At 35.1% G+C, this 26,364-nt stretch overlaps 1 protein-coding gene across 6 annotated transcripts in view; it reads right to left on the reverse strand.

Annotated features, from left to right (window-relative positions):
- Positions 1–26,364, reverse strand: part of SGCZ (sarcoglycan zeta) — a 1,206,077-nt gene that overhangs the window by 139,272 nt on the left and 1,040,441 nt on the right. For all 6 annotated transcript variants that reach the window (XM_030937797.1, XM_030937792.1, XM_030937796.1 and 3 more), the window contains one exon: positions 269–356. In XM_030937797.1, the coding sequence (XP_030793657.1) occupies positions 269–356 (88 nt within the window). The remainder of the gene's footprint in view (positions 1–268; positions 357–26,364) is intronic.

Below are 26,364 nucleotides of genomic sequence, written 5' to 3' on the forward strand. Positions count from 1 at the left end.
ACTGGGCTGTAATGGGATGCTGGGTTATGTATCAGAGAAATAACATATTTTTACTTTTCTCAATTAAAACAAGCACAGTAGGCCAGGATGGTCTCAATCGCTTGACCTCGTGATCGGCCCGCCTTGGCCTCCCAAAGTGCACTCCAGCCTGGTGACAGAGTGAGACTCCGTCTCAAAACAACAACAACAACAAAACAAAAAACAAAAACAACAACAACAAAAACACCAAGCACAGTAGGAGCAATCTTTCTTTACCCAAAACACTCACCTATGGTCAGCTGTCCAGTTAACTGCCCCATGTGATTTCTTGCATTCACTGTTACATTCCTGTCAGACTGTAAGACCAGTGGACTATCCTGGGAAACATGTATAAAATAAATAAATCAAATAGAAAATAGAAATATAGTCAAATTTACATGAAATTATACTGCATTTGTTTACATATTCTCAAAAATTTAATTTGTTTGCTTTATACTAGACAGTTAATTTAATATCCCAATCATTGGTGGACAGTGTAAAAAACTGAGAGTCTCATAATAATTACTTGACAGCATATTTCATTTTTGTAAGTGGTACTATCAGATGCAAGCATTTCCAAGTCTACTGATTGCTGTACATCAAGGTGTAGTAACCCTTTTCCTCTTTCTCTCCCAGTGTCCTCTATGCCTGCCTCTGCAGATATTCCAGATGCCATCCCAAAGGCAAAAGTCCCTTTTTAAGTTTAAGTTGCAACTTTCAGATCTCAGCTTAAATGCCACCTTCTCAAAATTGGCTCATCTAATCAGTGTAACTACAGAGTCTTTCAATCCTCAAACTCCCACTCTCCATTTAGTTTGTTTAAAGCACTTATCACAAAGCAATTTAATTGTATGTGTCTACTTGGGATTTTTTTTTTTTTAACTTGATTTTGTCACAAAAGGAAACATCCAGGAGAAGGAACCACGACAGCCATGTCTATGCAGTTATGTGACTATTACTCAGCATGCTGCTGAAGGAAAGAATTTTTATCTACTCAGTAGCTAAAAAATCTTCAGAGTAAAATTGATATTACAGTACCATATTATTCAATTTCATGGAAATGCTCTGTAAACCATAGAAGGATTTTGCAAGGAAGTATATAGAATATAAGATTTTTGTAAATTCTGCTTTAGGACATATACCTCTGTTATATGTTGACTTTTTTCAGTAATTTAGCATTTAACAGTAAAAATAGTTTATTGAAGGACAACAACACTGCCTTAACAGCTCACATACTAGGCTTTTGTCATACCTCCCTCAGACAAGTAACATCCAAATCCCTACATTCTCATTTTACTGATCTAAAACCTAAGTAGGGTGATCGTTTACAAATCTGTATTAATTTATTCAATAAATATTCATTGCATACTATGTACAATATATTGTTCTAGAGGTGGGGACATTGCGGTGATCAAAATATAGAAAAATACTTGCTCCCTTGGTGCTTGCATTGTGGATGTTGAAATACTGCGAAAGTCTCCTCCAGTATCATCCTCACCATCTAGGCAGTATGTCATGTCTATGTCAATGTCAATTATCAAGTACTTTCATATGTAAGTTATATTAAAACTCTCAATATTAGGATTTGGAATTTGTGATTTGGAGATATGTATATATTTTATATACATATGTATATTTTATATACATATGTTTTATTTCTGCAGTTTTAAAAGAAAAAAGTCTAGTTTTCTTTTCCATAGGTGTAACTATGCTGCAGACATTTATCTCCTAAGAAATCTAAAATATTTAAAATTAATTACATCATCCTAATCAAGTGATACATCCAAATCCTGTTTAAAGAGAAGTTCATGGACTAAAGATGGTTTGCAAACAGCTATCTTATACCCAAGAAGAATACTGCTGTCTCTTGATAATGACATAAAGATGATGGTTCATATATGAATACACACACACACACACACACACACACACACACAATTCTATTCAATCTTGGCAAAATTCAACCTAAGTATGTTAAAAAGGAGCTTTGAATTAAATACAATTGAATATTTGAATGCAAGAAACAGGAGAAGTCTATAAAACATCTTGCAGTTCAAAAAATTGTGAAAAAACTAGAGGTCGAAATTATGTTCACTTTCTCTCAATATTTGTATGATATAGCATATATGAGCTTGGTTTAGAGTTTTAAAATATATGACACTATATGTTTTTGAGTTACTAGACATATTAAACATAAGTTTCTGTGAACAGTAGAGTAAAACAGCATAAGCATTTGTATATACAATTTATAGACTATGTAAGTATATTATAAGGATTATTGCTTTATTAAACATATTAAGATAGAAAAAATAGGTTGAGAAGGCAATGGATAGTTTACTTGATTTAAAAGAGAGATAGACTTGGTAGAATTGAAAGTTTAGGCTGGGCATGGTGGTTCACACCTGCAATCTCAGCACTTTGGGAGGCTGAGGCGGGAGGATCACCTGAGGCCAGGAGTTTGAGACCAGCCTGGCCAACATAGCAAAACTCCATCTCTACTAAAAATACAAAAAATTAGCTGGGCATGGTGGTGGGCGCCTGTAGTGCCAGCTACTCGGCAGGCTGAGCAGGAGAATTGCTTGAAGCTGGGAGGCAGAGGATGCAGTGAGTCCATACTGCACCCACTTCACTCCAGACTGGGTGACAGAGTGGAAGTCTTTCTCAAAAAAAAAAAAAAAAAAAAAAAAAAGGCCGGGCGCGGTGGCTCAAGCCTGTAATCCCAGCACTTTGGGAGGCCGAGACGGGTGGATCACAAGGTCAGGAGATCGAGACCATCCTGGCTAACACGGTGAAACCCCGTCTCTACTAAAAAATACAAAAAACTAGCCGGGCGAGGTGGCGGGCGCCTGTAGTCCCAGCTACTCGGGAGGCTGAGGCAGGAGAATGGCGTGAACCCGGGAGGCGGAGCTTGCAGTGAGCTGAGATCCGGCCACTGCACTCCAGCCCCGGCGACAGAGTGAGACTCCGTCTCAAAAAAAAAAAAAAAAAAAAAAAAAAGAAAAGAAAAAAAGAATTGAACGTTTAAAAGTTTAATCCTTCGACATCTTTGTTTGCAACACAGCAATCTCCTTTTACTCTAACCACAGAGATCTTACTGAAGCTCTGTCTCTAGCACTCTTCCCTTCCTGTCATATAATTCTCATTCTTTTTGTCAGAATTAAATTTTTATATCTAGATTAAAATTTCACTGTGATAGCACCCATAATCTTTTTACTTAGTAGAACCATAAACATACACCTCTCAGAGGTAGTGAGTTATTCTCTATGCTGTGTTCCAAAGAACATCAATATATTATTATGCTATACTTATTTATTTTCATGTGATCAAGTGAGCTGAACCAAAATCAAGTATTCATGTTTGATAAATGAAATTTGATGCCTGTAAGATCATCACTTCCATCCACAAATCACATAATCATTTCTGTATTTTATATCAGTACCATGCTATCTTTGTGGATTAGACCCATTGCTCATGCATTTGAGGTTTAACACATGACTTTTTCCACACTATCCACTCAGTACTAATTAAAACAAACATGCAATAAAAATACACATAATGATGAAAAATCTTTCAGTCATTTAAGGGAGATACAATCCTAAGCAATTCACAAATCTGATCTCAAATACATGTTTAGGTGAGAATCAGCACCAACATATCACCTCTTAACAAAAATAAAGAAAGGCACTTAAGAAATGCTTTCCCTAAATAAAGAATTGATTAATCCTTAAGTTTTACATCTTCTTTCTTGTGTTTGTTTCTCCAAAGGTCTGTATATGAGAAAATGAGAAAATAACTGATACTAATATTTTACTCCATTCCACTGTCTGGTTTATATCCTTTATATTATACTCCTGTGTTCCAAAATTCTGAAAGCTAATATGTGGTTTAAGATTTTTAAATAGACATATTTAAATATTTTGGTGATATTTTTTCATGGAGTAGGAATCAGACATTTAAGTTTTGTAAAAGTAAGAACGTAGTTAATATATAGCATGATATACTAGTATAAAAATATCATATTTGTATATAGCATGTTACGCTATATATAAATACATAAATATGTAGTATATAGCATATATAATATATAGCATCTATATAAAATAATATGTATAATATATAGCATGATATACTAGTATAAAAATATAATATTTGTATATAGCATGTTACGCTATATATAAATACATAAATATGTAGTATATAGCATATATAATATATAGCATCTATATAAAATAATATGTATAATATATAGCACGATATACTAGCATAAATACCTTTTTTTGGAAAAAGAAAATCTTCATCTTCGAATGTAATTATTTTTCCTCCAAGTCAATAAATCCCCCATAACAGAAATAAGGTATCTCATGGTTTTCTGGAGCTGACCTGGACTTGGCTCTAGCTCTAGAGGACATATCCGCCTTCTTATGTCACTCTTTAGACAAAGCAGATAGGTGATCCAGTGAGAAAGGCAATGAGACTGTTAAGTGTGCCTGAGAGGTTCTGCTTACAATTCTATTACACAACATATTCTTCATGCCAAGGGCATGGCTGCAATTTTCTAATGGTTAGAGAAAAATAATGAAAAATGTTCTTCTCATTTTAATATTTTTTTGTGATAGGCTATGCATGTGACCAATGGAAAAATGATTTTTTTCTTTTTATTTCTATTGCCTTCACTTTATTTATAACAAATATTTACTGAGTGCCTATAATATATTCAGCTCTCTGCTAACCACTGGGTACAAAAGAGAAAGAAAGGAGACAGACTTCTTTCTTTTCTGAAGTTCATAATCTGGTAGCCAGACAGACAATAAACCAGATAATTAACAAACATAAAAACGGAGAATATTAACAGTAACAGGCTGCTGTGATAGAGATTTCCCTAAAAAAGCATTAGTAATATTATTGAGAAGATATGGGTGTTTTAGTTAAGGATTTAGCTTCAGATACTCATTCTTTCCAGTTTAACCATTACATTAAGTCGTAGTGAAATAGCAGTTGTACAAACAGCAACCAACATTTACTGGCCCTTAATGCCAGACACTGCTCTAACTACTTTACATATATGAGATCATCTACTTATGAAGGTTACAATAAAACCATCCACGACGAGTCAAGATAATAACATGATTGTAAGACAGACAGGGGACCCTGACTGAGCTCAAGCCCCGGAGCTGCCAAATGCTGACTTGGCAAGTCACCCCACATTTCTGTGTCACAGTTTCTTCATCTGTAAAACAGCGCTCATAGTACATAATTTACGGGCTTGTTACAAGGATTAAATGAGACAACACATGCAAAATGCACAGATCAGAGTCTACCCTCTGTTGACAGCAACGTCTGCTTTTAGTATTTATTCCTCATTTTAACTGCAGTATTTTACTACTAATAATACTGGATCCCATCGCTTTTGTTTCACAAATAAATACACTGCAGTACAGAAAGATGAAGTCACTAGCTTCAAATGCCAGAGCTAAAAAAGCTAACAATCCATGTTGGAATTCTGAAATTCTGTTTCAAATATGCCCTGTCAACCACGAGGAAGTATGGTGTTTCTTGGGGCTCATCTAATTCTAGGTTTTCTGAACTGTCAAACCAATATAAAAAGTAAGAAATTGAATTGAACAAAATAGACTTTAAAATGGCTTTAAGCATTTTGGTCACTAAAAGAAACATCTTCTACTCACACACATAAACACGTAAAGCTTGAAGTGTAAGATGTGACCTCTACTTTGCTGCTATCATCCAGGTGTTGGTAGCACGAACTTGTTCGTTTTGTTTCATTTTGTTCCCTCAGATTCTAAACAAGGACGATTTGTTATTAACCGTCATCTGCCTACACATTTTAGAAAGTATTGCCTATGCAAATCGCCCTACTTGGTATTCTGAAAGAACATCATTAGTGACCTATTTTGTTCAGCGTAGATGATGTGAATTTGGTATGTTGTTACCTAAGTTTATATAGTTTAGAAGATAAATTTTCTTCTCAAGCATGGAAATACAGAATTTGCCAACAAATCTACATTATCCTCAGATCCTCTAATCTTCCTAAATATTCAATCAGCTGCTTCAGAAATATTTCTTGAATACCTCTTCTCCTGTTTTTCCATGCCTACTTCTATAATAGATTCAAAACCCACATCGCAATAACCACTTGATTTTTCATATCCAGTGTTATTTCAAAATACTTTTAAAACCTATTGGCATACTAGAATGAAAACAAAACAAAACATTGATTGATTCCTCACTCTCAGCTTGAAACGAATTCATGTTCACAACATGTAAGGCTCTTCACAATGTGACCCAGTTCTACTTTTCTATGTCTACTTCACCTCACTTCCATCATTTAAGCGTAAGCCAAATTTCCCATTTTTGTCAACTACATACCACTTCTATTTATTTTCATCTTCAGTTTCCCAGGCCAGAAATTCTTATTCATGTCTCTTTATCAGGAAAAACTGTAGACATTTTCCTAGTCCAGGTCAAAGTTCTGCCCTCTGTGAAGACTTCCTGCTCCTCCAGAGTTAAAATTCACCTCCCACTCTTCAGTTCCTCAGTCAGTGTTGATGTCTATCATAGTACTCTTTGTAGGCTTTTTGTCTTATTTTGTTTTAATCATTCATGTGATTTGTAACCTCTACTTAGCTGAACTGTCCTGAAAACATAGTACGCTGTCAATTCCTTTTTTTCATACAGACTTTTGAAAGTATAGTTTGTGTCACACTCAACACACAATTTATGTTCAATAAATGTATGTTGAGTGAGTGAGCTGAAGTGAGCACATTACAATATCCAGGTTACATGGGTTCATATGGATTTGTGTTCAGATCACACAAAATTTAGGAAGCTATTACTCCCCTTCTTCCTTCTTCCTCCTCCTCCTCTTCCTTCTTTCTCCTCCTTCTCTTCCTCCTTCCTCCTCCTTCTCTTCCTTCTTCCTCTTCCTCATTCTTCTTCTTCTTCTTCCCCAGAGCAAGGTTGGTAAAAATTCATCTCAGTGAAACAAGTCATATCAAATTATTATTTAATGGTTATTCATCATCCCTGTGCCCAAGGCAGCTATGTCATTCCTTTCCTTAATATTTGACCCATTGAAGCTACAAAACAAGTGTTTATTTTATTCTTTGAAATAAAAAGTAAAAATTATTTTAATACTTGAAATTCATTTCCTTCAGAATGCAAATTATCTAGTTATTGAAATTTTTATTTTAAAGGAAGAAGTGATATTATGAAAATAAACATATCTAGAGCTGTTAACCTGATGTCCTCAAATTCTGCATTCACATTTTAACTTGAATGTGAAGTAACGCAGGAGAGAGATATTGTCTATTTATCAATCAACTTTACGCATTTCTACTCTAATACTTTTATTGAGAATTTCCAACTTTGGTTTACTCTCGGTTATAAATTATCTACTCATGGAAGTCACTGCTAGGAATCTCTTCTGAGAATCCTGTGTGACTTTTCATTGTCACTCTGGCTTCTGTCCACCTCTTTAAAGCTATACGGTAATAAGAGTAGTCTCCTTGCTGGCGCCCTCTTTCCCCCAACTGATAATACTGATGAGATTGATGAGTATGTAGACAGAATGATGCTGCAGGGAGCAGTTTTGCACATGAAATTCCATTTACAGGGAATCTGGGATATTCTGTCACTTCCTCTATCAGTCAAAATGCTCCAACGCAACCTTCATCCATGGGTGGGCTTAGGAAATAAATGCTTCTAGAATCATTATCCTAAAAGGGAATAGTACTATCTCTACCTAATGTCACAAAGATCCAGATAAATCAGACACTGCTGTTGCTTTAGTCAGATGGCACGAAATTCCCAAAAATGCTTCTTCTTTTCCTCTCAACTAACATTTTCAGCAACTGTGAGATATCCTGCTCTTAGCACTTCTAGGTTGGGTTGCCACTTTACCATTCCAGCTGCCTCTTCAGTTGTTCTTGAGGGTAACCTTGCCCTCACACCAGCCCCAGGTTTCCAACCCTATCCACTCTGAGTGCTACTGCTTGTCCAGCCAGTATGTTCACTATAGGAGCATGGGTGAGCTGTACCCCAACTCATGAGGTCAAAGAGACTGTGTGGTGACTAAGTAGAATGTAGACACTGTGTCTTATTTTGGTTAGCAGAAAGAAATGTAGAGCACATGTGAAAATCTACTTTATATAGAAGAGTAGACAATCTGCAGATTTAAAGCCAACGACCTAAGGCAAAGCAGTGATTTTCTATCAATGGATGAATGGTTTAGCCAATTTGTATGCCCAAAGAAATCAAATTTTAACGGAATTAATTATTTTAAATCACTTATTTATACAGATCAAGGAAATAATTAAGTTTTCTAGAATGGAACTACCCAGTGGTGGGTTGGTAGATTTTTCAAAACAAACACTGTACAAAGATTTTTTCCCACTTCTCTTTTAATAAAATGCTAGTTCATTTCTGTAGTATTGCACTCTTATGGATTGGAAAAAAAACAAGTCATGAGTTATGTAAAAGGCTTGTGAAACTTTTGAAACTATTAGCTACCATGATCTTAATTTAGTAACGACCTATCGTGATGACGGCAATGATGATGCTAACAATGATAATGTGTGTATGTAGAGAGTATCCCAGATGTGTATTTGTATATGATACATAGTTCATGTTATATGAGTATCGTGAATAATGAAAACTAGAAAGTAAGCAGGGAACTAAGCCTCTATTAAACTGGTTTTCTTTTATCTTGGTGGGAATTGGTACTGTAAAAAGAACAAAAAGCCTCTATATTCTAAAATTTTAAAATGACATCACATTTAAATAAGAAATTCACCTTTCTCAAATAAGTTGGACATGTTTTCCAATAAAACTCTAACTTGAAGGAGGATAAAGAAAGCTTAAGAGAAAAAAGTGCCTTTAAGATTATTTTCCACAGATACATTTTCATGTACCATAATTAAATAAACATTTGTACTTGCTGAAAAAAAAATCTCTTTTTTTTTCTCCTAAAATCTGCTAGGATTATGAAGGGTTTCAAATACCTGAAAACATTAGGGCCACATATTTACTTGACTGTATGTGGATTTATGCTGTAACTTAATTTCTGTAGAAACAGATGAGAAAAACCAGAGATATAATAATTATGACAAATATGTTCCTATAATTACAAATAATAATGGAATTACAAAATATAAACAATTGGTTATAAACTCAAGTAAGTACAACATGTTTATACTACCTGTGATGGTTAGTTTTGTGTCAATTAGACTGGACATGGGTGTCCAAATATTTGGTGAAACATTATTTTGAGTATGTCTGTAAGAATATTTCTCAATGAGATGAACACTGGAATCAGTAGTCCCATTCAGGCAGATTTTTTTTCCTCCCCAGGGTAGCTGGACCTAAATAGAACAAAAAGGTACAATAAGAGAGAATTCACTCTCTCTGCCTCACTGTCTTCAACCTGGGACATGAGTCTTCTGCTGCTTTTGGATTCAGATCAGGACTGGAACTTACACTTTGATTTTCAGGTGTTCATGTCTGGTTGAGCACGATATCATAGGCTTTCCTGGGTCTCCAACTGGCTAACTACAGATCCTGCGGTTTCTCATCCTCCCTAACCGCTTGAGTCAATTCTTTATAATAAATCTATTTATTGGTCTGTTTCTCTCGAGAACCCAGACTAATACAGCACCCATATTATTTACTAAAGGAACATAGTAAACACATGTATGAATGCTAAGCAACAAGGAGATGACCTTGCAAGTAACAATTACTGTACTTGTATGAGACACTGTGTATGATTTTGTATGCTTTGAAGCATTTTGTTAATTGTGGTTATACCTTAGCTATACCTGATAAGGCAATACCGCAGGAAAAATATTAGAGATAATCTCTCTTTCAACTTCTATAGTCATTAGTTTGAAGATCTCTAGAAATTCTTATCCTTTTCTTCCTCAATTAAATAAATGAGGGGTGGGGGGAATATTCCTGAGATTACTTTTTCAATGACTGGAGTAATTTCAAACTTCTGGTATTTTTCTACATTCATGTAAGATAAGCGAAGTCCCTTAGCCTCCTTACAGGAAACTCTACTGATGGCAAGATTGCGAGCCAGAAGCAACATAAATATGTCTAGTTATATCAAAAGAGTAAGTATATCATGTATGGTGGGCAAACATTCAGAATATGTCAGACCAAATAGCACATGGCATGACTAAGAAGATTACTGCAACCCGATGCTTACAAATCAATAATGTGCATACAAATCATCTGAAGATCTTTCTAAATGAAGACCTGCATTGAAACCTAAGATTCTATGTTTCAAACGAGCTTCCAGGTCATGCCAACAAAGCTGGTCTGCAGATCACTCCTTGAGTAGAATGACTCTAACAGCCCAGCTGAGGTGCAGGACTAGAGATGGACTTCCAAAAAGCTCCCAGCCAGAATCTTTTAGATCTGGAGTGTGGTCCCAAATCACAGATCAAGGAGAAAATTGCAATTGTTGCAAAGAAATAATTTTGAACTATTTTCCAGCCTATGTCAAACTTACAAATCTATAAATTAGAATGTTTGCCCTCTACATCCCAATTTCCATGGAAAAGACTGCTCACAAAAATGTGTCAACTTTTTAGAAAAACAATACTGCAGTTAAACTACATTTTCCAATATTTATTATATGCAGTCATAATCATACTACCATGTTATAATCAGTGGAATGTGGGCAGAAGTAATACAGGACATTTATAAGCTTGGACTATAAAAACCTGCAGTGTGCTAGCCTCTCCATCTGAGGCCTAGAGCAATATGGAATCACACAATGGAAAGAATATGGGACTCCATATATCTGCAAGGTTCAGAGCCACCAGTCCTACAAATACCACCGGATTGTGGAGGGAGAGATAAATAATTTTTGTATTTGAGTTAACCCTTGAGATGCCAGATTTTGTTATTAAAGTTGGCCTGATCTGATAGAACAGCCCTTGCTCTCCTCTATAGGGACTTACATGTCCTAGTGCTCCTTTGCACCCAAGGCTCCTGCCTTGTAGTTCCCTGAAGTCATCTTCCCTGTCTTAAGTCAGCTCCCCACCCTTTAATCATGTTGACTTTTCTTATAACTCTGATATACTGCCAGATAATTATTAAGCTAGAGATGTATATGTTAAATGACATACTCAGCCTTGGCATGGTGGCTTAAGTCTGTAATCCCAGCATTTTGGGAGGCTGAGGTGGAGGGATCACCTGAGGTCAGGAGTTCAAGACCAGCCTGGCCAACATGGCAAAATCCCCTCTCTACTTAAAGCACAGAAATTAGTCAGATGCATGGCACACGCCTTTAATCCCAGCAACTCGGGAGGCCAAGGCAAGAGAACTGCTTGAACCCAGGAGGTGGAGTTTGCAGTGAGCAGAGATAGTGCCACTGCACTCCGGCCTCGGCGACAGAGCGAGACTCTATCTCAAAAAAAAAAAAAAAAAAAGAAAGAAAAGAAAAAAAGAAAAAGAAAACTAAAACAAACAAACAAACAAACAAAACAAAAAACATACTCAAAGGCAGTGATATCTAACATCATGTTTTTTCCTCAGGAATAATTAATCAAAATGGCTTCATTTAGAGCAGGTATCGGCCAACTTTTATTTTCAAGAGACAGTAAATCAGACAGTAAATATATTATGCTTTGTAGGCTATGAAGTTTCTGTCAAAACCATTAAACTCTGCTGTTGTAGGTCAAAAGGAGCCACAAACAAGAACTGAATGGGCACGTCTATATTATACCAAAATATTATATTTTAATAAGAGACAGTCAGCTGCAAGCCATAGTTCGCCGACTTCTGATCTTGAAATTGAATCTCCAGTGAATTTTGGAAACCAAAGATATAGCAACTAAACCCATAACATTTTCAAAACAATTCTAGTATTATATAAAAACATTGTTTTTAATAATTTTAAAATAAATAACGCATAGTATTAGACTTGCATTCATTTTATATAAGAATTCATAAAAAGGAAAAAAATTCATTATGTTAAATGTAGGTATAAATTTAACTTTGTAAAACATGCCCTGGAATGCTTTGTAATTACAGAATCTAATGATTCATGTCTTTTTTTTCTTCTTTTTTTTTTTTTTTCTTTTTTGAGACAGAGTCTCTCAGTCTGTTACCAGGCTGGAGTGCAATGGTGTGATTTTGGTTCACTGCAAACTCTGTCTCCAGGGTTCAAATGATTATCCGGCCTCACCCTCCCGAGTGGCTGGAATTACAGGCAGTCACCACCATTCCCAACTAATTTTTGTACTTTTAGTAAAGACTGGGGTTATGCAATGTTGACCAAGCTGGTCTTGAACTCCTGACCTCAGGTCATCCACCTGCCTCAGCCTCCCAAAGTGTCGGGATTACAGTCATGAGCCATTGTGTCCAGCCTGATTCATGTCTTTTATTAAATTTGGGAAACTTCTCATCTGTTAGTTCTTCAATAGGGCCTCTTCTTCATTCTTTACAGTTTCCCCATATGGAATTCACATTAGATATGTGTTACATATATCTTCCTTCATTCTGCCTTTCATGTCTCTTTAATGCTCTCTCATTTCTCCCATCTCCCTGTCTCTCTATGATGCATGCTGGCTTATGGTTTCATTATCTTGTGCTAGCAGTTCTTAGCTATGTTAGTCAGCTCTTAAGTTATTCATTAAAATATTGATTTATGAATAAATTTTTGTCATGCATTTTTTCCAAATCAGATTTGTCAGATACATTGTTTTTACTGTCATTGGGTTTTGCTATTTTTATTCCACTGTTCATTTCTGAAGCATTGATATATATAATGTATATGTAATTTTAATATTCTATATCTGAAAATTTCAATCACTGAATTGAAAAATCTAAACTTGTGAATAATTGTTTCTGTTAAGTTTCACTCGAGGTAGCCCATTTTCTGATTGTCTTTTTGATTGTTGAGATCATAATTAAAAAATGGGAGAAGTCTAAGGAACCAGGATTAAGGGTTAAGGAAGCATTCGTCTAGAGAAAGTTTGTATTGCACCTGCTAAGCACTACAGATGAGCACAAACCTGGAGATAATATAAAGTCCAGGGGGCAGGACAAAATTTTCAAGAGGCTCAAGGATACAGTACTTGTAACTCCAATGGCCTGATGTTCCTTTTCCTGTTGATCCAGCCGTTAGTCCCCAGAGCTTCAGGTTTCAGCTATTGCCAGTTGTCTCTAAGGGAAATTCTGATTTCAGCTTTCATTTTCTACTATTTTTTCAACTCCCTGTTTTTCGAATTTACTTCACCATACTGGCTTTTCATTATCTTTTGCAAATATAGAAATTCAATGAAAATACATCCTTTTGTAACTTAAGACATAGCTAGGTTGCCTGTGGGATTTTATTTCAGAACATACAGCCTGAGAATTTACTAGATGCAACGTTCTCATTAGGCATCTTTTTGCATAACCAATGAACTCATTATTCATGAAAAATAAATAAAAGAAGGCTAGAGTATGGTGGTAAGCGTTAGGAAGTAAATATAGAATAAACTATGCTGTCATTAAGAATAAAATAGTAGGTAACTTGAAATTAGAGAACAAGATAGTACTTAGAAACATGTATTATCATATGCTTCTAAAAAATAAGTGTGTGTAAGGTGTGTGTGTGTGTGTGTGTGTGTATCAGTCAAGAAGAAGTGTTTGCGAATTTAATTTTTGTTTATGAATTACCAGATCTTACATGGAATCATAAGCAACTGTAATATATTACTATAAGATAAAAGCATAGGGCTTACTTGTACTATTTGTACTAGTTTCATTCAGAAAAAAGAGATTTCAATTACACTTCCTACAAAGACTAGTTGATATGTATATGAAACAAGTAATCTTCAGGCCTCAAAGCTGATCGATTCTTTTCTTTTTTTTTTTTTTGACTTAACAGAAAGTCACTTCTTCTTCAAGTAATTTTTTTTCAAATGAGAAAGAATATTATATCTGTATCTATATATCTGTCTATGTATAGAGATATAGTTCATTGGTCATGTAAAAAGGTATCTAATGAGAACTCTAGTAAATTTGCAGACTCTGTGTTCTAAAATAAAATCACACATGTAATTGAGTGATGCCTTATTTATATATGTAATATAAATATAATAAATAGCTTATTTTTATATTAAAACTGTAGAAACAACTAGAAATTTCCACATCTAATAAACATTAGCAAATATTGATACAAATAATTTTTTCTCTCCAAGTGTGAACCCTCTCTTAGTGGAGAAATAATCATAGGACTTTTAAAAATCTTTTTTACATGTAAAAAATTACAGTTTTTCTTACTTGTTCTGTTTTTCATAAGACATTTAAAAATGATGCAATCTGAAGAGCAAACATAAAGAAGGAAAAACATATTTATGCTTGTATTAAAACAGTACTTCTTCCAAAAATATATTAAATATGTTACAACCTTAAACACAGTCTTAAATTGGGCACTAAAATCTATCAACAGAACTGAAGACTTTTTAAACTATGAGAAATCAATGTGTCTAAGCACTTATCTTGTTGCTTGTAATCAGCTTGTTCCTAGAGTTGAACCCTGGATTTTATTTTGAGTTTACTGGCAGTTAAGGCAGAATAAAAATGCTACATTATAAAATTTTCATTGCCTGATAAAAGCAAGCAAAGAAATTTATACGGAAACATGTTTTCCCACAATGCTAGCATTTGATCTTTGCTCCCTGAGAAGCTTAAATATGTTCATTTAAAGCATTTGCTTATAAATTGGGGCAAATAAAACGGTGCCCTGCACTGTTGGCACTGAGGCCTGCCTCACCTAACGGTACTGGGAACCAGGTGTAGATAGAGCATTAGGGACATAGTCAGACGTTTTCTTAGGTCAAAAACAAGTAAAGCAGTAAATGAAATGAATGAATAGTGTTAAAAAACATTTTAAAAATTGAATCCAGCTTTTAGTGTCATATTCCTCTAAATTTTGTTTCATCTCCCATTATTTGTATATGAAAACATTAATTTGATACCTATGAATGATTTACATTAAGAACATTGACAAGATAAAAATATTTTAAATGTCATCCTTTCCACTAAACATATTTAAAAGTGAAATGAATATGTATACTTACCATTTTAGAATGTGAAAGACATAATGTCGTCTTTTTTTTTTTTTTCTGGAGAAGGAATTTGTAATGTGTGAGATTCATTATTCTAAATGTGAGTGATCAGTTTACTAAAGTTGTCGAAAGTGTAGGGAACCAATCTGTATTCATTTATATTCACATTCTGCACTGTACAATTCTTCACAATGAAGTGACTATGAATTTGCACAAAGTTCAGAATAACTTCCTGATCCACAAAGTGAAGTACTGAACTAGATTCAGAAAAATCATGCACTGCTTTTTTATTAGTTCTCCAGTTTGGCTGGTTTTGCTCTTTCTTTCAATGGGCAAGGAGGTGGGTGGGTGTCCTCTATGTATCTCACTAGTAATCCCAGATAATTCTCTCTCTCGTCTACCTCCTTCTTAACCTTTAAAGTTCACATCACGACACTACACAAGTCACTACACTTATCAGCCCTCATTCCTGGAGGATTTCCTCTTTTGGTTCACCCACTGCCATACTCCCAGGAATCACTGCAGTCATAATTGCTGGTAATTTCAGTGACCACATAGATAATTTCTTGATACTTTGAACTCTTAGGTCGTTGATCTATCCTCCTATGATCTTGTCACATCCACTTCATTAGCCTCTCTCCTGCTCATTCAAAGATGTTTTCATGATTAACAACTGCATCTCTTCCATTATCTCCATTGTAAGCCCAACACAACATACTTGTCCTTTTAGCTTACTCCTTCTGATGCCCAACACCAACATTTAAAAAAATTGCTTGTGGATTGACGTAAAAATAAAATTAAAATTTGTATTCAATGATAAAAAGATAATTACATTACAAATTTGTTTTATCATCACTTAAAAAAGTATAAATTTATCAAAGATAATTACAATTAAAAATTTTAAAAATATAATAAAAACATAAATCATCCAAAAATATTCTTTTAATGAATTAGATTATTTTTCTGCAATTCATTCACTGTATTTGGATGAATGTAACTTATTAATGAATGAAAGAGGTTCAGCATTAGATATATGCTACCTTTGCTGTATAATGTGTGGAATGAGAAACATATTCATATAAATAAGTAGAAATAAAGAGATTTTGGCATAAAAATGTCACTTAATTGAACAGATTTTGAGGTATTTCCATCAAAAATCCCATCACACTGATTTATCATCATTATATTTGACAACAGCCCAATTAGATACAACCTTCAATTTTGCACTAATGAGCTAATCAGAAATCAACAAAACTGCCAAATATTTTATTATCTATTCATTAAATATATTACATCTCTCACTTTGGGGGGAACATGCCTAAAAAATCTTTAGTAAAACTAAGTGATTGCTTGATATACCTCTTATTTTTTCTTGAAGACATACTTTGTTTAACAGATATACTTTAGGAAAAGCTGGGATACTTGACAGATGGCAGAAGCATATGATATATAAAATGCTTTCATTCTTTCATATGCTTCATCCATATTTTTACCATAACCTTGGAGCCCAGGATTTACTTTATTAAATTCATTAAAAAGTCTTCCATAGAGCAATCCTAAGAAAGATGTAAGAGAGGTACATATATGAGACACAGATTTTTGCCATATAATCCTTGACTGCATATGCTTCTTAATTATGTCTCTCCCTCAGAAAAAGTGCACTTTAACACCAGCCAGGGGGTGAAAAATGGAAGATCCCTAAATGGAACTTGTTAGCATTCTGACGTATCATTCTACAAGATACCTAAATATAAAAATTTCAGCTCCTTCAGAAAAACTTGCTTCATGCTTAATATTAAATCCCTCATATGCATATATGATATATAAATCTTACTATGAGTTTTTGATGTTCAGTTGGAATTACTCTCGCTCTCTTTCTCCTCCCTGAAGGTTTTAACCCATAAGACAATGTATTTTGAATATAACAATGTATGATTTTACATTAGAAAGATGTAGTTTCCTACAACCAATATTTCTAAAATGCTCCATCCAATGAGCATCTCTAAGTTTTTACAGTACCCAGTGTATCTTACAATCTGTTTGTCTCATTTCTCAATTACATGAATCTATCCACTATACAAAATCTGAATTATCAACTTTGTGGGTTCACAGAAGCTATATCATCAAACTGTCTGATATTTACTCTTAATACAATTTCAGCTAAATTAAATACTTACAGAAGATTGTTTAAATGATATATTTCTCTGGTCAATATGGCCAGGACATTCTCATTATTTTTAGGGTGACAGAATATTAAGCTAGACTGAACAGATATCTGGCCAGGCGTGGTGGCTCATGCCTATAAGCCTAGCACTAGGAAGCCAATGTGGACTGATTGCTTTAACCCACGACATTGAGACCCACCTGGGCAATATGGCAAAAACTCATCTCCACAAAAAACAAAAATTAGCTAGGTGTGGTAGTACACACCTCTAGTCTCACCTACTTGGGAGGCTGAGGTGGGAGTATCACTTGCTCCCAGGAGGTTGAGGCTTCAGTAAACCATTACTGTGCCACTCACTCCACTCACTCCAGCCTAGGCAATGGAGTGAGACCCTATCTCCAGAAAAAAAGAAAAAAAGAAATAAAGGAAACAAAAACCAAACAGAACCTAAACAGGTTTCCCCTTTTTACTCTAAAACTGTTTTTGTAGCATTTTCTATTGTTTTCCTCCATGATCTCCTTAGGAAGCTCTACATAACAAATTTCTGTGGCAATGTGTGTTAAGAAGAGCTTTGTTTGTTTTAATTACTGACTATATTCTTATATTTTTGAAACTGGAAAGATGTAGATATATAGACATATCTATCTACCAACTCAAGATCAATAAATGAACAATTTGCTGCAGTGTCTTGAAGCAAATGAAATGGCAGAAGAATTTGGTTGTTTGTTGAATAAAAACCTTGCATGACATTTTGATTGAAATTGGACTTCTAATTACAACCACCAAAGTAGTGAGGTTGTGTTATTCAAAAGAAGTGTCATTAATGATGAGGTCACTTTATATTTTGGAAGTATTATATTATATCCTAAAAGAGAATATAGATACTAAATATCATTTGTACATCTAAATATAAACAAAATTCTGTTTTCCCCCATGTATGAAGATTATAACGAAATGAAAAGTAGGTCTGTCCTTGTGAGTTTCTCAGGATGTTAAAGTTACACCATTAATCATTAAGGTGACATATTTCATTTAAAGAGGGAAATGTACTAGTCCTCTGCACTCTGCAAACACATGCCCTGTACTTCCCTGATCTCCTGGGAATCCTCTGACCTACTGGAGGATTCATGGAACGAAGTCAAAATCACACTGCAAAAGATAGGTCAAAACTCTGCACTAACTGTAGAAATTCACATGACATTCTGAAAGATCCAAAGTTCCTCATTAGGTTAACAGACAGGATATGAAGAAATATAATAGAAGGTTTGCTACTTTTCAAAAAAATGCTGATATTATATTAAGTAAAAAAATATTCAAAATTTATCTAAATGCTGTGATATTGATCTCTTATGAAATACGTTCAAAAGAATACAAATTAATATACAAATTTTACTGGATTAACGTGATGGTCTTGTGATTAGTTTACCTGCAAGCAGGGAAAACTCATATTAAACTGCAGTTTGTATATCTTAAAGTGTTTTAGATAAGCTTTAGATGACCTTCAAGTGTGAGGACTATATGCAGCATAATAGAAATAAATGATAAATAGGTCAGTTTATAGAAACTATTCAAGAACATGCCCTTGACTTCTTCATGCTGGCAACTCACTTCCAAAAGTCATTAGACATTATAAATTATGTAGCATACATGCAAAGGCAGACAGCAGATTTTTAACCTTAGAAAACATTCAATAAGAAGCTTAACCATCATCACGTCATATATTTAGCTGTATTTTCCTGTTTGATTTCAAAACGTGCTAAAAGCCTACCTTCTATACTTTAGTTTTTTATGTTACGAAAAAAAAAAAAAAGACATTTAGCCTTGTGTAACCTCCGGTATATGGATTTGAAATACTATATTTTATAAGGCAAATGTAATTTTCAATTTGTTGTGAAGTTTTCCAATTATACCATAGATAAAATACCTACTGCGTTTATCAAAAAGACACATGAATAGAATTGGACCCACAAAAATGTTTTTAAAAGCAGCAAGTTATTTTACTTTAGAATAGAAAAACACATTTTTGCAATATAAAATTTCATTTAAATTTTCAAACCACTGGATATCTTTCCCAAGTAAATTGACTTTCTTTCCCTTGCCTCTTTTGCTAATATATAGACATCTGAACTGGTACTCAAAACTTTTCTATATATATTTCTTTAAATATCATTTCATTTAAATTTTTTTTAAGGAAAATAAGTATTTTGACAGTTTATGTTCTTGTTAAAGAATGACCTTAGTGTGGCTGGACGCAGTGGCTCACGTGCTGTGATTACAGGCTGGGACGCTGTAATCCCAGCACTTTGGGAGGCCGAGGCGGGTGGATCATGAGGTCAGGAGGTCAAGACCATCCTGGCTAACAGGGTGAAACCCTGTTTCTACTAAAAATACAAAAAAATAATTAGCCGGGCATGGTGGCGGGCACCTGTAGTTCCAGCTACTGGGGAGGCTGAGGCAGGAGAATGGCGTATGGTGTAAACCCGGGAGGGGAAGCCTTCAGTGAACCGAGATTGCGCCACTGCATTCCAGCCTGGGTGAGAGAGAGAGACTCGGTCTCAAAAAAAAAAAAAAAAAAAAAAAAAAAAAAAAAAAAAAAAAAAAAAAAAAAGAATGACCTTAGTGTAAATATTTCTCTGCGGGTGGAGGTCATATATATGACCAATACTTTTTCTCCTGAAGCTCTACAATTAGTTACTCCCTTAGAAAATTTTACTGAACATAATATTTTATCAACCTCTGTAAGAACAATGCAAAACCAGTCTGTTCATTTGGATCAATGCCAAGTATAAGTTATCTGAGCTAACTAGATGTTTATAGTTATTCTTAAATTTACTTGTCAATAAATTGACCAAAGTGTAATGTTCATACCAACCAAGCAATGTAATGCTGAACAAAAGAATGATCACACCATTCTCACGCTGAGGATTCACTTTAGGATGGAGTGACAGACTCCATAAATGCTCAATGAATTATTCCGTTGCATGAGGGTATGGACTAACTCTTTAGGATATAGAAAGAATATATTACAAACCAACTGGGCATTTGAAGATGGTCAGAGGCTCTAAATTTCATAAGCAAAACGAAAGTAGACTAAAAGTTTTTTGAACTTTCAAGGTAAAATTATTCCTTAAAGATCTGCTTTTATTCACACATGTTAAAAGATAATTGATTAAATTAATTTGACCAACTCCTACTCTAAGCAATTGATGCACAACAAAATAGGCACTACTCAGAGGATATAATGTAGTTTTTGAGAGAATTAAATCTGTGACCCATTACTCCTTGCATGATCACATGAGTATCAATTAGCTAATGACTACATTTACTGATATCCATTAAGGTGACTTTGTTTAGAATGAACTTCACTTCTCCAGATAAACCATTAGCAATTTAAAAACACGTATATTAACAGGCTAAAATGTAAGGACCTTACTGATAAGGTCAAATGTTACAAAAGTGATACACGTTTTAATACGTAAACTATTCTTCACTTCACAATCATTTCAGTTGCCTTACATTGTTTAAATAGTTCTGTACAATAGCACTTTCTGTCATAATGTGAAGGTTTATATTATCTAATGCAGTATACACTGGCCATAGAGATTTCCTCAGCATAGGAATGAATATATAATTTTAGATTTTTACTTAAGTTTAATTAATTTAAGGTTGATTACCCACATTTGACAAATAGCCACAGTATTTCAAAGCACAGGAGTAATTAGAGCAATTCAGTTCTGCAAAGGTATCCTATAAAAAATTATTCTAATTCCCATATTTAATTTTAAAAGTACATATATATATATGATCTACATTATAGCACTCAAATATTTTCTTATATTTAGTCTCTTTTATTGTAGTCAAGTTTTAAAACTTCAAGTACCTTGAATAAATACAAAAATCATTTACCATCATCAAAGATGTATCATGATATATGAGGATAAAACCTAGACTTAAAAAAAAAATGAGGCAAATCCCAGTCAAGAAAAATAGTTTCAAGTAATACTTCAAGAAACAAAAAAGCACAGAGCTTCCTGAATTAGAAAAAGTAAAGTGTGAGAAGTATAAATCCTATATATTTAAGCACTCACTGCATCACAATAAGTAAACAAAACCAAAATTAAGAAATCCCTTATCACCTTCATTTATACGAACACTTGCCTGCATTCATATTTTGTACAGAAACATCTCTTCTCTTAAATTTTAAACTATACATTTCCTGAAAAATAAGATTTCTTTTGGAATTGTTTCATGAAATTTTTCTGCATTAGTTTTTGTTTCCACTGTTTTGTGTTTAATGGAAGTTAAGGTATTAAACACTACACACCAAAAGTAAAGCAATTTAAAACTTTCTTCAACCAATTGTAAAGTGTAAATAAAAGTATAGTAGTTTATGAGAGGTTAAAAATAAAGCAGGACACAGAAATGTGTTTGTCTATGAAAAGATTTAAAAATCAGAAAAGGCCGAGCACAGCGACTCACACCTGTAATCCCAGCACTTAGGGAGACTGATGCAGGTGGATCACTTGAGGCCAGGAGTTCGAAACCAGCCTGGCCAACATGATGAAACTCCATCTCTACTAAAAATACAAAAATTATCCAGACGTGGAGGCATGCGCCTGAAACCCCAGCTACTCAGGAGGCTGAGGTAGGAGAATCACTTGAACCTGGGAGGCGGAGGTTGCAGTGAGCCATGATCATGCCACTGCACTCCAGCCTGAATGAGAAAGTGAGATTGTGTCTCAAAAAAATATGCATATAACTAAATAAAATAAATGAATCAATAAATAAAAATCAGCAAAGAAGAAGCAGAGCAAGATGGCCAAATAAGACCCTCCAGCAATCATCTCCCCATAGAAACATCAAATTTAGCAACTATCCAAGCACCAAGGCAGCCTTACAAGAGCTTAGAAAACCAAGTGAGAGGTCAAAGTACCTGATTTTAGCATAAAAACAAGAAAAGATGCATTGAAGAGGGTTGGAAGGACAGAGTCACATTGCCATCCTCACCCCTGCCCCAACTCCAAGAAGCACAACTCAGAAAGAGACAAAACTCTCTCAGGAAGCGAGAGGGAAGCAGGCGCAGGGCTTTGACGTGGAGCCCAGTGCCAGGCCTACCAGGGTGAAACCCAGGATGAAGCCAGTATTGGGCAGAATCCCACAGTCTCTGGCTCCAGACCAGGGCCACAGACACACACACACAGAGTCACCTGGACTTGCCTCAGCTCTAAAAGGCAAACTACAGCCCCAGCAGTATGGTCTCATGTTCCAGCCAGCACTACCCAGTGGTTTACAGCAGCCTCAGACCACAGGCGAACCTCAGTGACAAGGAGGCCATAGCTGCCCTGGTCCCAGTGACCATGGACTTCAAATATGACCCAGGATTACAGTGCATGGTAACTATGAGAATAGCTACTTAATCCATCCCTCAATCTTAGGCAGCACAGCATGGAGAGGGATGCTCTGTGCTTAAGGAAAGGAGGAGGTTGACAGAAAACATCGCTTTGGAGACCAGCATCGGGTCTTTCACAATGAGACAGAGTAGAGCGGAGCTCTGCGGTACCTGATTCTAGGCTGGTTACTATGGATGGAGCATCTGGATCTGCCCCAGTCTCAGACAGAAATCCATGGACCCGACTGCCAGATTTCCCTTTTTAGGTCCTTCCTTAGGGAACAAAATACCCACAGTGGACATGTGGCGAACCTCAGTTTACGCTGTCATCTAGTGCTGAACATGAGGCAACACAACAACCGCAGACTATTAACAAAAATGGGCTTAGAGCATTATCTGGTGATGATACAGAGGCAGTGACCACCGGCTGAGAGAAAATAATCAGTCTGCTAGAATCTCGTGAAGAATAGGCACTAAAAAGCCAGATGGCAAAGACTAGAATAAATTCCTAATTTCCCAATATGCAGGTGTCATTGCATATCCACAAGCATCAATAATATTTAGGATAATATGACCTCACCAAACAGACGAAATAAGGCAACAAAGATCAACCCTAAAGTGATGGACATTTGTGATCTCTCATATATTTCAAAACAGCTTTTAACTCCTTTTCCCATTTGTCCTGAGAATACTAGCCAGTAACACTTATGGTGGCAGCGTTTACCCTAAGATAACTTTGCCAAGAAATATATTGCTTTTATTATTATTTTTACATCGCTCTAGTATATTGAGTTTGGAAACAAAAGAAATCATTTTCTTTATAGCATTCTGTTTTTAGTAGTGGTACTTCCATTTACAAAATATAGGAATTCTTGATCACTGAAAATGTCAAATTCTAGAAAACGTAGCATATCTTTGTGTGATGCTAACATCAGTCTCAAATATTTCTTGGCCAAAGATTTATTTGATGAATCTGTTTTTTCAAAACAGACAATGTGGATGTTAGCTCTGTTTAGAAACAGCTACAATAAAAGATTTAACATTTTATTTTCACACTGCAAATCAGTAAGATTTGCTTTAACCTCAAAGAACGTGTTCACATAAAAGTAAATGTTAGCACTGGCTGCAAACTGCACCCTGTATTTCCCTAAACAGTAAAAAGGTTAAGCAAACTCAACCTGGTTCAAGAAGATGCAGAGAGACAATTCAGCAATTTATAAAAAAAAAAAAAAAAAAAAAAAAAAAAAAAAAAAAAAAACTAACAGAGATATTGAAATAAATTTTTAAGAAAATCACACAGAAATCCTGGACTTGAAAATTACAATAAGCCAAATGAAAAATGCAGTAAAGGGGATCAACAGCAGGACTGATCAAGTAGAAGAAAGAATCAGTGAAGTCAAGGAGAGGCTATTTGAAAATACACAATCAGAAGAGAAAAAAAGAACGAAAAAGAACGAAGAAAGTCTAGAGGAACTATGGGAGAACATCAAAAGAGCAACTGTTTAAGTTACTAGTGTTCAAGAGTCTCTTAAGAATGCCAAGGGGTAGAAGACATATTCAAAGAAATAATAACAGAAAACTCCCCAAACCTAAGGAAACATATGATTATTCATGGACATAAAGATCAAAGATGACCAACCAGACTCAACCCAAATAAGTCTGTCTTAAGAGACATCATAATCAAACTCTCAAAGTCTGGAATATTACCAGTTCATATAAATTGAACCAAAATTTAATGATCCATTACTATGGGGCAGGGATGAAGCAATGCAAATATAACAGGCATGTACCTTTTTTTTCAGGGTCTCCCATTTTTTGGTGGGTGAGACATTAATGCAATACAGTGGAATCAATATGATGATAATATGTTACAGACCTCTACAGAAGCACCAAGATGACTCACCTAATATGAACAGGCATATTAAAAAAGGTTTTTCTCAAGATACGATATTTGCACTGATTGAAAAATACTGGGTAGGAATGAGCCAGTTAGGGACCCAAGAAGAAATGCAGGACATGTCTGCACTAGGGAAAGATTAAACTGGGGCAGAAGGAAAAGAACAAAATAGGGAACTGAAATCAATTTAGTTCTAGACAACATGTCACAGAAGATTATGATGTGAAAATGTAGTAAAGAAACTGTTAGAGACCTGATGGGTCACTGTGATGAGTTTTTGTCTTATCCTAAGCAAAGAAAAGGAGTCACCATGACCCTTTTAGTTGTCTATGATCAAAGCAACTAAGAGCAAAATCCACGATGCCTAAGTAGATGAGGTAAAAATGAAGTAAATTACAATGAAACTTCAGAAACACAGATCTGACATGAACTGGTAACCACAAAGACAACTCTGGGATCTAAGTCATTATAGCCACAAAATGGAGCAGAGGAACTATTGCAAGATAGAATATGAAGAGCTAGAATGAGTTCTTTTTACTAGCTAAATGACTTTTGGGAAGGAACTAGAACAAAAGTGGAATTCAAGTTAGTTCTAAAAGATTAAAGGCTGATTAATCATATCATCTTATGTTTTTACTGGGTTTCACTTTGTCTTATAATATTTTTATTTTCTTATTTACTTTGGACTATAATGAGTGTGGTAGATAATAGTCCTTTTATCTTTCCCACTTTCCAGGTAAGAGTTACTATTATTTTTTCTTGTATAGTATATTATGGATTAAGTAATATCCTTGACAATATGCATACTGGGGTATGTGTATCCATCAAGTGACAGTTTTAATACTGAGCAAGTATTATATGTCATAAGATGATAAAAGAGCTCAAAATGAATATAAGATCAACGAGCAAAATAACCCCATGGGAGGAAAAAAGCATTGAAGCATGAGTAGTGTTATTACTTAAATTTTATTTATCAGCCTACTAGTGCCACCGCTGTATATTGTAAGATGTGGTTTGCTATAAGATTTTGATAAGAGAAATAGATAGTGAACTGGAGATTAATGGTGTTATACGGAGCGTTTAGGCTATAGAAATCGTTTTTATTGTTTAATGTTTAGTGCTTGTCCTGTTCTGCTATCTCCTAGTCTCATGATGCTATTATGCATAATATTCTTAATTTCCTCAACATTCACTGCTACCGTATTTTTGTTGTCAATGTTTTACTCCTCATGCTTCAGGGAGTTTTAGATGATTGATGAGCAGCAGTGGGATTGTGAATATGATACATTTGTAAAATCTCTTTGGGATCTTGGTCCACTCATCTGTAGTGTGAGGAGTTTGGGCTCATTTATCTAACATGTTTTCATTTTAATTGCTGCATATATTTAAGAATCTTTCAGAGCCTTTATCTATTCATTTTGTGTTTATCTCATATTCTTTGCTCAAGGTATATATTCTTGAGATGTGAAAAAGTCATTCTGTTTTGTTGTGTTTTCTTGCGACAGACAGAGTCTCTCTCTGTTGCCCAGGTTGGAGTGCAGTGGCTAGATCTCCTCTCACTGCAAGCCCCGCCTCCCGGGTTCATGCCATTCTCCTGCCTCAGCCTCCCTCCCGAGTAGCTGGGACTATAGGAGCCCACTACCACGCCCGGCTAATTTTTTTTGTATTTTTAGTAGAGACAGGGTTTCACCGTGTTAGCCAGGATGGTCTCCAACTCCTGACCTCGTGATCCGCCCGCCTTGACCTTTCAAAGTGCTGGGATTACAGGCGTGAGCCACCACGCCCGGCCCATTCTATTTTTATATTTAGCTTC

The sequence above is a fragment of the Rhinopithecus roxellana genome, chromosome 9 (genome assembly GCF_007565055.1).
Source record: "Rhinopithecus roxellana isolate Shanxi Qingling chromosome 9, ASM756505v1, whole genome shotgun sequence".
NCBI classification, from domain to species: Eukaryota; Metazoa; Chordata; class Mammalia; order Primates; family Cercopithecidae; genus Rhinopithecus; species Rhinopithecus roxellana.